Raw genomic sequence first — 13327 nt, forward strand, 5'->3', positions numbered from 1 at the left:
GTGTGCGCAGCAGAAGTGTGCAAATGGCTCCATCTCCACAGAGCTGGAATAAAGGAGAAATGTGGGGGGGAAGGCAATGATACAGCTAAACAGGCAGGGAGGACCAGTCACACGGGGCCGCAACCCCACTAGGGAATCTGGAGTTGCTCCTAAAGAAAAATGGAAAGCTTCTAAGAAAAAGAACATGGTAGGATTTGCAAATATAAAGAGCCCCCCAGGATCAGTGTGGGGCCAGGCCTTGAGGCCAAGATGGAGATTAAAATAAGATCTAGCAGAGAACTGATGAGGGCTGGTCCAAGGTAGGGCAGTCAGGATGAAAAGGGTATTCAGACCAGATGGGTGCAGAGGAGGCAAAGTTTGTTAGAGTTTGGACAGTCTGCATAAACAAAAGCAGGAAGTTAGGGGGAAGTAGCAACACACATGCCTACAGGTTTCCGTGCAATTGACACGGCAGATGATGGTACTCCTGGGAGAACACACATTTATGGAAGAGAGGAGGGTGGCTCCGATTCTGTTCACACTGGAGCTGACATGCCTTAGGACCCCCAGGTGAGTCTTCTCAGCAGGCAGTGAGCTATCCAATGAGGTTCAGGAGAGAAGTCTGGACAAGAAAAATAAATGCGGCACTCATCGGCAAACAGGCGATAGCCGGAGCCACATGGGCAGATGAACTCTTTCAAGGAGGATGTACACAGAATAAGAGGAGCAACGGGGTGCCTGGGTGGCTTAGTCGGTTAAGCGTCCGACTTTCGCTTAGGTCATGATCTCGCCGTTTGTGGGTTCGAGCCCCGCGTCAGGCTCTGTGCTGACTGCCAGCTCAGAGCCTGGAGCCTATTTCAGAGTCTGTATCTCCCTGTCTCTCTGACCCTCCCCTGCTCACGCTGTCTCTCTCTCTCCTAGAAATAAATAAAAAAATATTTAAAAAAAAAAAAAAGAATAAGAGGAGCAGGGCCCAGGATATACCTCATGAGTGGGCAAAATTCTTGAGGAAGAGTCTGAGACAGAATACCCAGAGATACAGGAAGAATAAAAATAAGAGCAAGCTGCAAATGACCTCTCAAAGCAGAGAGCTTCAAGAGAGGACAGTTACCTGTGTGGTCAAGTTCTGCACACAGAAATCATGAAAGTCATGAAAAAGCCTGGAAAATGTTCATTTGTGGCCAAGCTTTCCCAGCCCTCATCAGCCTGTGGGTACACAGGAAGCCACACTCATAGAACCAGCCACAATTTCACACACAGCACTAGCATGTTGCCAGCCATCTGCATTAGGAGGACCTCTGCTCCTGGAATAAAAGTTCTCGCTTCCCATTATTTCTGGGAGTGTCTGGGAGTGTGGCGGCCAAGCCCAAGAAGCATAGCCATGTGCTCTTCTACACACACCGCCTCTTGATGTCCACAGCACATGAGGACAGGGCCTCCCCACAGCGCTCCCCTGAGACGCTCCTAAGGTCCACAGGTTCCATCTCTTCACGTGCCAAAGCTACACACCTTCATGATGCCAATGCACACAATATTCTGTGCTCTCGTTCCCTGAGCTGAAGCCACAGCACTTGTTGAGGAATGAAGGGGACACCCACTCTTTGCCATCTGTTTGTGTTCCATGTCTCCCGGAGTTCCTCATGAAATGCCTTCTTCAGCTGGGTGGCCATCTGTCCTAAGACTTGAGACACCAGCTCCGGGGTCTGAGCTATGGAGCAGATGACAGAGTCCCTCCTCCCCTCCACCCCACCCCCGCTCCCACCCATAGTCTCTGCCCTAGGGACCCTGTGACCACAGATCTTTGGGAAGATCACTCTACCAGTTAACAAAAATTCCACACCCACATTTTTTAGTTAGTCAGTCAGGACACCTGGCTACATAGGGATTTATTTAGCAAAGGAGTTTCAGCAGTCATGGTTGATAAGGAGGTCAGATTGCAACGACATGAGGAAAGAGTGGGAGGTGGGGAAATTACAGACAGTAAACATAACAGCAAGTTTCGTACTACTTGGGTGTTGAGAAAGGGTGGAGGCAGGAGAGTAGGGTCAAAGGAGATGAAAGGTGGTGGTGGTGGTGGTTTTTAACAAGGAAGGACTTGAACAGAATCACGCGCCCGCGCCGGTGAACAGAGCCAGCAGCGAGGGCCAGGTGAACCCCAGACACTGAGAAGACACAGGCTCTGCTGATGAACCTTGGGCCCAGGGAACAGAAGGCTGCTGCCCTGAGTTCCCTGAAGAGACCCGGGGCCTGGGGGAGGAGGGAGGCCACTGGAGTGGGAGCCAAAGGAAGGGGACAAACCAAGGTGACTGACTCTGGCCTCTGCCCCATGCTTATTTAGGAGGGGAGTGAAGGCCTGGGCTGGGAGGTCTCAAGTGGGACAAGTTGCCTCAGGCCTCTGGCCCCTAAGCACATTCTTTTTGTTGACAGAGATCTCACTTATCAGCCCCCTGTCTGTGACTCAAAATCTGGGTTTCTCATTTTGCCATTTAATTTTAGTAATAACTAGAGCTGCTTCTGGGAGTCCAGCTTCTTCCCTCTGTCAATCACACGATGTTGGGGATTCCACTAACAAAATAATCAGTGGAGGTGTCCAATGCAGGCCCCAGCCCCACCTCTCAGAAAGCGTTTCAGTGTAAACCTTCCTAGGGGCGCCTGGGTGGCTCAGTCAGTTGAGCATCTGACTTCACCAACAACAGGCTCAGGCTCATTGAAGCTGACAGAGCCCGCTTCCCATGTTCTGTCCCCTCTTTCTGCCCCTTCCCCACTTGTGCTCGTCCAAAAACGAGTAAATATTTTTTTTTTAATTTTTTTTTTCGGGGCACCTGGGTGGCTTAGTCGGTTAAGCGTCCGACTTTCACTTAGGTCATGATCTCGCGGNAATATTTTAAAAAATAAATAAAATAAAATAATAAATAAATAACTTACTTCCTGGGGGAAAAGATGATTCACTTTTAAAGGCGGTTTTTCTTTGATTTATGTATTTAACCTACTATACACAGAGGGGTCAGAAATGAACCTAGGACAGAAGACTCCGCTCCCCCCACTAGTGACTGTGGGGAGTGCAGAGAAGAACATCATGTCTTCCAGTCCTACAGCCCCTGCTTCATACCTTACAGTGCTCCAGGGGAAGGTGGTAGGAAGTGTCACAAACAGAGGGTTAAACAGAGAAATTCACAAACGGAAATGCTTCTGGAGGACAAGAAGCAGGTGTCCCAAAGAGAGAAACTAGCAAACAAGAGTCAATGTCTGCCCTTGGAGACGGAACACGGCTACTCATCCCAGCTTCTGCCACAAGTCACTGAGTCCTGACTTTTCAGAGAGAGGTTGCAAGTCTAGAGTCTTGAGTGAAATCTGGATTTTTATGTTGTTAGGAACTAAAAACCATCAACCAGACAAAGCAAAATGCCCAGGGAGCAACCTCAAGAAGGACGCAATTCACAATTTCAGTTTCACTCCCTCTAAAGTGATTTCACTGTGGTCTGTTTCATGAATCATTTGTTTCCGTGTGAGTTTTTGTGTCTCTGGGAGGGAAAACAAAGATTTGACTCCAAGGAGTCACTGCTGGCTCAGCCCCCTCCCTGGGGCTGGTCTGCATACTTGATATGCTTTCCCAAAGGATAATTTGACTATGCTCTCTACCAAAGGGCAGGTGCTCCTGAAAAAGCTGAGGACAACACTGCCACCCTGGGTACAGTCATTGATGAAACAGAAATATGCCTTCTCCTCGGCATCTCTAGCTGATGAATCATACGAGACTGACATGACATTGGACCTGTCCCTTTAAAAATCCAGCACGCTACCAGGCAAACTCCTCCTCCAGGGAGGTTCCTTTAAATAAGAGCCAGCTGGCCGGGCCACCGGTTTACACTCAGAGCAATACCTGCAATTGAGGTTTCCTCCCCAGGAGGCGGCTGCGTGTCAGTATGGCCGAAGAGTTTGTGAACTGCAGAATCCAGCCTGGGAAGGTGGTGGTGTTCATCAAGCCCTCCTGCCCCTACTGCAAGAGGACCCAGGAGCTGCTCAGCCAACTGCCCTTCAAACAAGGGGTTTTGGAATTTGTCGATATCACAGCCACCAGTGACACTAGCAAGATTCAAGACTATTTGCAACAGCTCACAGGAGCCAGAACAGTGAGTGCTCAAAGGCTGGGCAAAAGCTCTCAGATTCCTTTATCTTGTGGGGGCTGTGCACAGGATATGCCCGCCTGTGCCTTTCTCTAGGATACCGCTAGGGCTCCGTCACTCAGTCGTCACTGAAGGCGGGAGGGCTCTGCGGGGTGGGGGAGGGCACCTGAGAGAAGACACTGCTCCGGGGAATGGGCAACTGGGCTGCAGCCAAAGGTCCTCGCAGACCCTGTGCCCAGCAGTTGTGTGGGGGGTCGTTGAGCTATCGGGAGTCTTTGTTTCAAGCACTGCCGGGGAAATGACAGTTTTCAGCTTGCAGGGCTGGGGCTGGAAGGTGGAGTGGAGGTTCTGAGTGTGATCTGTATGGTTCTGTTATCGAACATGGGAATTGTGTGCACTCTTTCTTCTGTGTTCACTTGGCCAGGTGGGATTTGCTGTCCTTCAATCTTTTCTCTAAGCTTTCTTTAACTATAACCCAATTAGCTCATTCTTCCATATCTTATCTAACTCCTCCCACTGGAAAAATCTAAAGGCTCATTATTTGACCCTTCTTCTGAACTACAGAAGTTTCTAGGCCTGTCCTAGTAAGTAGGAAGTCCAGGGGCCGGAGTTTCAGGCCGGCTCTCACAATGGCTTGCTGTGTGGTCCTGGGTAAGGCACCACCTCAGTGATCCTCAGGGACCTCCCCGGAGGCAAGACCTGACTAGAACAAGGCACCTCCAAGTCCCCTTTGCCCTCAGTAGATGGTGAGCCCCACTAAGAACTGCTGTGCTCTACCTCAAAAGGCTTCCTCTTCCTCAGCGCCCATGGCTTCTATGGGGATGTCCAGCCAACCAGATGGCTTCTATCAGTTCTGGTGGTGGGTGTGGTAACTGCCGGTCCACCAGCTTGCCCCAGCCCTTCCCAAGATGCATATTCTCAGACGCAGCATTTGCAGAAGCACATACCCTAGTTTGATTCTAGTTTGACTCTGAGGATTTTCTCTGGGTTCGAAGTATAAAGCATTAGAGGCTGTTTCTCCTTTCCTTTCCTGGCAGAAATCAGGATTTTGGTAGAGAGGCTAAACCTGCTAACCTATTGCTTTCAGGGATCTGGCTGTGAGCTGACATCTCTTGTCTCTGCAGGGGGAGGGCACAGTGACCCTTGCTGCTTGGCTGGACGGCCAGCTGTGTGCACTGAGAGAAAGCAGTGCCAGGGACCCCGCTGTGATGGGTGGATCCCTCTCAGCCAGCGGTTCCCAAATGCTGCTGCACTTTAGAATCACATGAAGAGCTTTTTACAAAATCTAGATGCCCAAGTCATTCCTTATACCAGCTAAATCACATGTCAGAAGAAGACGCCGGCAATAGTTGTAAATCTCCAGATCAAAGGCTACAAACTCTCAGTCATGAGAGTTTGTAAGTTCTGAGGATCTGGGGGACAGCATGATGCCTGCAGTTAAGAATACTGTATTGTGTGCTTGCAGTCTGCTGTGGGAGGAGATCTGTGCTCTCCCCACGCACATGCAAAAGTTAACTATGTGAGGTGATGGATGTGTTCATCACCTTGATTGTGGTAATCACTGCACAGTGTATACGTATATTAAAACATAATATTGGATACTTTAAATATATACAAATTTATTTGTCAATTATACTTAAATAGGTGGGGGGGAGTTTATGATCCCCAGGTTATTCCAATGCCCAGCAAATTTGGGGGAGCTACTTCTCAGCCTGGCAGCCTCTATTCTTTAGCAGGAGAAACCTCTTCATTCAACACATTTTTCCCCCATTTAGTCATAGAGCAACAATTTTTCATGTAGTCTTAAGTCTGTTTTTGAATTTTTAAAAATACTTCTCACAGGCTCTTGAGTGCGGAACGCATTCCTCCAAGGCAAAGAACAGGTCCTTTTAAGGTGTATGGTTCATGTTCCGTAACAATGAAGGGTTTGAAGGGTTTATATGCGAAGACGCTAGAGACCTGGAAGGAGGAGTTGCTCTCTTACTTACCCGCAATGGCCTGTGGTGATGTGCGTGCACACAGTAAGGGCTGAGCAGGACTTGACTGATTACAGAAACCTAGGTCTTCAATCAGGCCCTGTACTGAGCAGTGGTTTCCGTTTTATTCTGGCCAAAGATCCTAGATCAGCACCTTCATTTATTCTTTCTCAAATGCTCTTCTTTTCTTTAAGTAGATCCAAGTTCGTAGCCCGGATCATTTTCCTTCTCTCTGAAGAACTTCTTTGAATGAGTCTTGCAAGGCAGACCTGTTGGCAACACATTTCCTCAGTCATTGCTTGTGTGAGAGAGTATCTCTCCTTCACTTTTGAAGGAGAGTGTTGTTGTGCACAGCAATTTTTACAATACCGACTACATTCTAGACACTCTACTAGACATTGGAAAACTGTCATGAACAGAACAAAAACTCCTGCCTTTGTGGAACTGACATTCTGGTACACACGAGAAGTAAAACAGTATGGCGGAAGGTGGTCAGTGATAAGTGCTATGGGGAAAAAGTAGGTGGGAAGGGAGGTAGACAGTAGGCAGCCAGGGACAGCTTTAAATGGAGCCATCGGGGCCTCAGTGATGTTAGTAGATCTCTAAAGGAGGTGAGAGAGCAAGGCATGCAGAAATTCAGCAGTAGAGTATTCCAGGCAGTGGTTGAACAGCACATGCAGAGGTCCTGTGGTGGTCACGTGTCAAGGACGCCTTTGTGGCTGGAGCGTTGTCGAGTTAGTAGGAAAGTAGGAGGAGAGGAGGATGGAGAGGTGATGTGTGACAGGCTGGGAAGGCCTTTTTAAGCTGTCATAAGAACTGTGGCTTATAAAGCGCAATGAGATTCCGCTGAAGAGTTGTAAGCAAAGGAATAACCCAATCTTCATTTTGAAAGGGTCACTGGTGGCCATGGGGAAAAGTGACTAGGAAGGCCAGCATGGAGGGCTGAAGCTGCGAGACATCTGGAGTCTAGAACAGTTCCTCAGATGAGAAATAATGGTGGCTTGTCCCAGGGACATAGCCAGGGAGGTGGTGAAGAGTTTGGACAGTTGCCGAGCTGGCTCGGAGCAGCCCGGGGTGCAGAGGAAGTGCCGAGCCGGGGCTGGGCCCCTGGAAAGGTTCACCCGGAGAGTAGGGGCCCCAGCAGTAGCCGGCTCGCCTTTATGGTGGCAATTCACCTTCTACTTCTTGACAGTAAGGGGCTGTCAGGTTCCTGGAAGAGAGGCGGCTGGGGCCGGGGGCGGGGGGAGGGCACAGAGCACGTGTTTCTCCTTCCCCAGCTGAATCGACAGACTGTGGTTCTGTCAACCGCTGCCCCCCACGGTGTCACGTGCAGCCTGCAGTCGGCTCCGCCTGGGCTTCCAGTCACTGCTGTGCTGTGGGTGGTTCTGCTCTTACCTAGAGCGCGGGTGCAAGGGCAGAGGGGCCTTCTGGCTTTCGCTTCTCTGCCAGATGGCGTGCAAAAACTCTACCCTGTGGACAGCCCGATCCTATTTCAGGACCTGTCTCAGGTGGCTTGGGGCCATTGTCCGGCTTTGGGTTTTTCAAGACCTCAGTTACTGGGGAGGAATAAACTGCTCAGTGTCAACCGGTGTTTTGCCAAACACCATCCCTGAAGCAGCAGAGTCCACATTACTGGAGAACTTGTCAGAAGTGCAAATTCTCGGCCCCAACCCTAGATCTCCTGTATCAGAAACTGGGGCAGGTGGGGAAGGGTTACTACCTCTGTTAAAGCCTATGTTTTAACCAACCCTTCCGGCAGTTCTGATGCCTTGAATGAGTACATGTGCCAGAGGTGATACCAAAGCAGATGAACACCCTTGCCCCAGAACTACAGCACTTAAATATCTTCTGAAAGGCCAGGAATGAAAGGAGAGGCAGATACCGCCACCCCTTCCCCAGCTGAGGACAGAGCTCACACGAGAGAGGGAGGACTCTAGTATTCTGTGAATCTGAACATCAGACACAGAGATGTAATGCAAATACTTTTCCAGCTGTATTTAGAAAAAACTCCTTCCTGGTTGTCCTGGTTCAGCCTAAGGGCTCAGGTGTGGTCCCCGCCTCCAAAGAGACCAGAATTCACTCAGGGTGAATTTGGCAGCAGCCAGCCAAAATTCTTTTCCTGAAATGGGTGTCTGTGGAGTGAAATTTGTAGGTCATGTTGACAAGTTAGACAATCCCACGCACAGCATTATCCGTGTGAAAAACTTTTTGGCTTAAAAACATTCTTTAGTGAATAATTTCATGTTTAAAACCAAGAGGTTGTAAAGTGATTTTAAAAGCTTTGGGTCATGGGAAAATTTTAGAGGAAGGATAAGATGTCATTCTTTCTAACCTAATAATGAAGGGCCTTACATATCTAGCTTGTTTGCTTTCTTTAGGTACCTCGGGTCTTTATCGGTAAAGACTGTATAGGCGGATGCTCGGACCTAATGGAAATGCATCAGAGTGGGGAGCTGTTGAAGCGGCTAAAACAGATTGGAGCTCTACAGTAATTATAGGTGAGTGAAGGGTAGCACGCCCAGCCAGAAACGTTGACAGATGGTATAATTCTACTGCTGTGAGTTTTTTAAAATCAAGTTTACTTATTTATTTATTGAGAGAGAGAGAGAGAGAGAGAGAGAGAATGTGCGCATGTGCACCAGGGGAGGGATGGAGAGGAGAGACAGAATCCCAAGCAGACTCAGCACCATCAGCGCAGAGCCTGCCACGTGGCTCACAGGGGCTCAAACCCACAAACCCTGAGATCATGAGCAGAGTGAGTGGAGATCTAGAGTTCAATGCTTAACTGACTGAGCTACCTAGGCACTCCTGCTATGTTTTATTATAATCCAGAAAGGCACTTTGGCTAGAGAAAGAGTGATGTGGGGTGATTAAAAGAACTGTCATGTCATTGAGCTTCCCATTTTACAAAGAGATTGTGTCAGTGGGAGGAAATGTTTTCACTCACCCTTCATTTAACAAATACTTGTTGAGCACTTCCTACATGCCAGACACTGTACTAGGTCCTGGGGATATGGTGACAAACAAAAAGATAACATGGAACATATATTCTCGAGAGGTAGACTGACCAAAAACAAATAAGTAAATAATTCCTGAAACAAATTAATAGAGTAATATGACAGAATGAGGAAGGAGGTAGGGAGCCAATTTAGCTAATATGGTAAGGGAAGGCCTTTCTCAGCTGGTGGAGCTAAGACCTGGTTGACAAGGAGACAGCCATGGAAAGATAAAGCCAGAAAGCTTTTCAGGCAGCGGGAACAGCAAGTGCAAAGGTCCTGGGGTGACAAAAAGTATGGAATATTCAAGGAGCAGAAAGCAAGGGAGAACAGACTGAGTGAAGTGCAATGAGAAGGAGTAGCAGCAAGAAATGTGGGTGAGGTCAGGGTGCAGAGGCCATGGTAAGGAATTTGATTATTCTACGTGCAATATGAAAGCAAGGGTTTTTTTGTTTTTTGGGTTTTTTTTTTTGGTTTTCGGTTTTGTTTTGCATTATTTATGTTCACACTGAAATTCAGTTCGATCTGATTGCTTCCCAAACATCAAACCAAAGTTTTCTATAGCTGTCACCCAAAGGAGATCATTGGCTGAATGGAAAGCCATAGAGTAACGAACTCTTGAAAAAAGGAACCAGGGTACTTGTGGGGTCTGACAAGCTCCTCTTTCCTCCAGCTCTTGTTACTGTTAACTAGCTGTTAAGGCCACACGGAGAGACTCCTTGGTTTTTGTCAGTCAAAGGAGACTTTGACTAATGTATAGTTCTTGGACTAAATATTCTTTGAGGAGTATTTATTGCCCATTAATTAATAACTTAGACTTGAGCAAATGTACAAATGTAATTTGTGGTTACTCAAAATAGCAACAGAAGTTTTATTTAAAAAGTTCTGGGGTGAGGCGCCTGGGTGGCTCAGTCTGTTGAGCGGCCGACTTCGGCTCAGGTCATGATCTCACAGTTCGTGGGTTTGAGACCGGCGTCANAAAGGAGATCATTGGCTGAATGGAAAGCCATAGAGTAACGAACTCTTGAAAAAAGGAACCAGGGTACTTGTGGGGTCTGACAAGCTCCTCTTTCCTCCAGCTCTTGTTACTGTTAACTAGCTGTTAAGGCCACACGGAGAGACTCCTTGGTTTTTGTCAGTCAAAGGAGACTTTGACTAATGTATAGTTCTTGGACTAAATATTCTTTGAGGAGTATTTATTGCCCATTAATTAATAACTTAGACTTGAGCAAATGTACAAATGTAATTTGTGGTGGTTACTCAAAATAGCAACAGAAGTTTTATTTAAAAAGTTCTGGGGTGAGGTGCCTGGGTGGCTCAGTCTGTTGAGCGGCCGACTTCGGCTCAGGTCATGATCTCACAGTTCGCGGGTTTGAGACCGGCGTCAGGCTCTGTGCTGACAGCCAGCTCACAGCCTGGAGGCTGTTTCAGATTCTGTGTCTCCCTCTCTCTCTGACCACTTCTCTGCTGTCTCTCTCTCTCTCTCAGAAATAAAACGTTAAAAATAAAAATAAAATAAAAGTTCTGGGGGCACTTGGGTGGCTTAGTCAGTGAAGAGTCCGACTTTGACTCAGGTCATGATCTCGCAGTTTGTGAGTTCAACCCTCATGTCTAGCCCGGAGCCTGCTTCAGATTCTGTGTCTTCTTCCCTCTCTATGTCCCTTCTCTGCTCAGGCTCTGTCTCTCTCTGTCTCTCAATAATGAATAAATGTTAAAAATTAAAAAAAAAAAGTTCTGAAAACTGTAATTGAATACCTTGAAATAAAGTAGCCAATATCATAAAGCTCCTAATCACAATTCTACCACATCACCACAGCCAGTGAACACTCCGTCTGTTTGTGTTAGTTTTCTGGCCTCACCCTGTGTACCAAAGCACTCAAAACCCAGTTAACTGTGCTGCTACATGTATCCTATTCTGGAACACTTTTCAAAAATGTAGGCTTAGATTAAAAAAATAGAAGAGGGGCACCTGGGTGGCTCAGTTGGTTAAGTGTCTGACTTCAGCTCAGGTCGTGGTGTCGCGTTTGTGGGTTCGAGCCCCACATCGGGCTCTGTGCTGACAGCTGGCTCGGAGCCTGGAGCCTGTTTCAGATTCTGTGTCTCCCCCTCTCTATCTGACCTTCCCCTGCTCATGCTTTCTCTCTCTCTCTCTCTCTCTCAGAAATAAATAAAACATTAAAAAATTTTTTTAAAAAATAGAAGAAAAATAATGACTTTTCTGAGGGAGATAGGAAAGATGACTGACTATACCAGCTACATCTGTGTTGGGGTGGGGATTCGAGTCCCCCTTATCCACAAAGTTTCTTTATTTGCATTGTCCTTCAGCATTGTACGATCTCAGCATTTTGCTGCCAGCCGCATCTCAAGGCCATCTGTAACAGCTTCGCTTAAATAGCAAGAGTAAATGTTCTGGTAATGAAAGAATAATGAGTGGGATTTACCTTTCCAAGAAAATCCACTTCTTTGTGTTTTGTTTTTCTGGCAGGGCAGACCCCAGGATGATATTCCCCTTGAGAGATGGATGGCATTTCAAATGAAGACCACACTTCCTGGCAGATGGATCTGGGGCTAACAGCCACAGCAACTGTTTACTTAAAATTCTGAAATGGGTTCACCAAAAAAAAGGGGGAGGGTGAATTTTTTTTTTTTTTTGGCAAAAACAGTTTTTCCTTCTTTTGACTCCGTATTAAAAGCAGACCAACTTGCCCCAAACCACAGGTCTGAGAAAGTTGAAGGACATCTTGGGTTTCTTCTCCATTGGCCCTTTGGGTTCCAAAAGACCATGACAACTTATGACTTAGGATTCACTCAACCCAAAAGACGTTCTTTCTCTTGGGCACATGTCTCTTACTGTTCTCCATATGCTAGGACCCCTCGACCTCTAAGCCAGTGTTTCTCAACCAAGATTATTCCAAGTCCCCTAGGATGAATCTATAATTGGTTTCCTGCTATTGCCTCAAAGTTACTTTGTTGAGTTTAACTCGACAGAATTTACATTATGAAAACAATAAGTATTTGGAATGTTCTTTTTCAAGTTATATGTGTCTCCCCAGTCATCCCCATCCCACCCCATCCTATTTTGGGAATCACTGCTTTGAATCCATGTTCTTAACCCTGACAACTCACAAATCTCCTAGAAAATGTTCAACAATTCTGTGAAGGGTCTTAAGGACCCAACTTGGGAAATGCCATGTGAAACATTAAGCACAGTTGCCATTGCTGCAGGGAACAGAGCTATCAGTATAGCAGCTGCAATCATGGGGGTCCTCAGTTGTGTAAGATGGTCATCCAGGCAATCCGGAAGAACCGTGTATTAACTGGCCTAGGTTATCGAACAGAAGTCAAATGCAGCATTTAAAATGTTATCACAGAAAACTTGCAAACCCCNCATTGGGATCTGCACTGACACTGAAGAGTCTGGTTGGGATTCTCTGTCTCTATCTCTGCCCATCCTCACCTTTCTCTTTCTCCCTCTCAAAATAGGTAAGCTTAAAAAAAGTCCATACTGAAAGTACTCCCGACTCCACCCATCTCACCACACATTTATCAGTTTCATTTAAGCCTATCTAGAAATACTGTAAGACCTATTAGACATATATAAGAGTGTATAGAATGCATAGCTCTGTTTAAATTAACAGCCATGAATCTGCCTCCTAGGTTAAGAAATAAAGTGCCTATCAGAGAGTACTTCTAAGGTACTGATAAAACACCAGAGAGGCCCATGTGTCCCTTCCCAACATACACCCTTCCCCCCTCTACAGAGGTAATCACTAGCTCACTTTTGTTGTAATTGTTTTGATGCCTTCCTATGGTTTTCCTCCCTAAATATCCCTAAGTGACACATTTTAGTTTTGAAAAGCGGTAACAAACACAGACCCCAGCTGTGTAAGGCAAGGGCAATATTATCATAATCAGGTGAATGGCCCCAGGAGAAGATGAGCTGAATAGAGACTCTGGGTCCTAGACTGGCTTCAGCTTCCCTAGGAGTTTAGCAAAGGGGTGCCGCCTGAACACAGGGCACCTCATGGTCAGGAAAGCTAGTGTGTGAACAAATACTCGGCATCCTCCAGAAATAGAGTCAATGGAAGGGGTCTGCTCTGCCTTCTCTCCTTCGGAGGCCCAACTCCAGTTGTCAGGAGCAGGTCGAAGCACACCACCTCAATGGGAGTGAGTCATGCCTGTGCCCCCTCTGCTAGCCAAGTGTGTGGTCTGAAGAAGAGAAATGTCATCAGCACAAGGCAAGCTGAGTACA

At 47.0% G+C, this 13327-nt stretch overlaps 1 protein-coding gene across 1 annotated transcript; it reads left to right on the forward strand.

Annotated features, from left to right (window-relative positions):
- Positions 1 to 3840: 3840 nt before the first annotated feature.
- Positions 3841 to 12456, forward strand: GLRX (glutaredoxin). The gene is made up of 3 exons (XM_077765199.1): positions 3841 to 4109; positions 8458 to 8577; positions 11561 to 12456. Exons 1-2 carry the CDS (start codon positions 3903 to 3905, stop codon positions 8569 to 8571), a joined length of 321 nt encoding a protein of 106 aa, XP_077621325.1. The 5' UTR covers positions 3841 to 3902; the 3' UTR covers positions 8572 to 8577; positions 11561 to 12456.
- Positions 12457 to 13327: the final 871 nt, after the last annotated feature.

Source organism: Crocuta crocuta, unplaced genomic scaffold, assembly GCF_008692635.1.
Source record: "Crocuta crocuta isolate KB4526 unplaced genomic scaffold, BGI_CrCroc_1.0 scaffold645, whole genome shotgun sequence".
NCBI classification, from domain to species: domain Eukaryota; kingdom Metazoa; phylum Chordata; class Mammalia; order Carnivora; family Hyaenidae; genus Crocuta; species Crocuta crocuta.

Bases quoted from the DNA above. Each gene is read 5' to 3' on its own strand.
- GLRX (XM_077765199.1), top strand. From the start codon at position 3,903: ATGGCCGAAGAGTTTGTGAACTGCAGAATCCAGCCTGGGAAGGTGGTG. The intron at 4,110-8,457 runs GTGAGTGCTCAA...TGCTTTCTTTAG, and splicing joins AGCTCACAGGAGCCAGAACA to GTACCTCGGGTCTTTATCGG.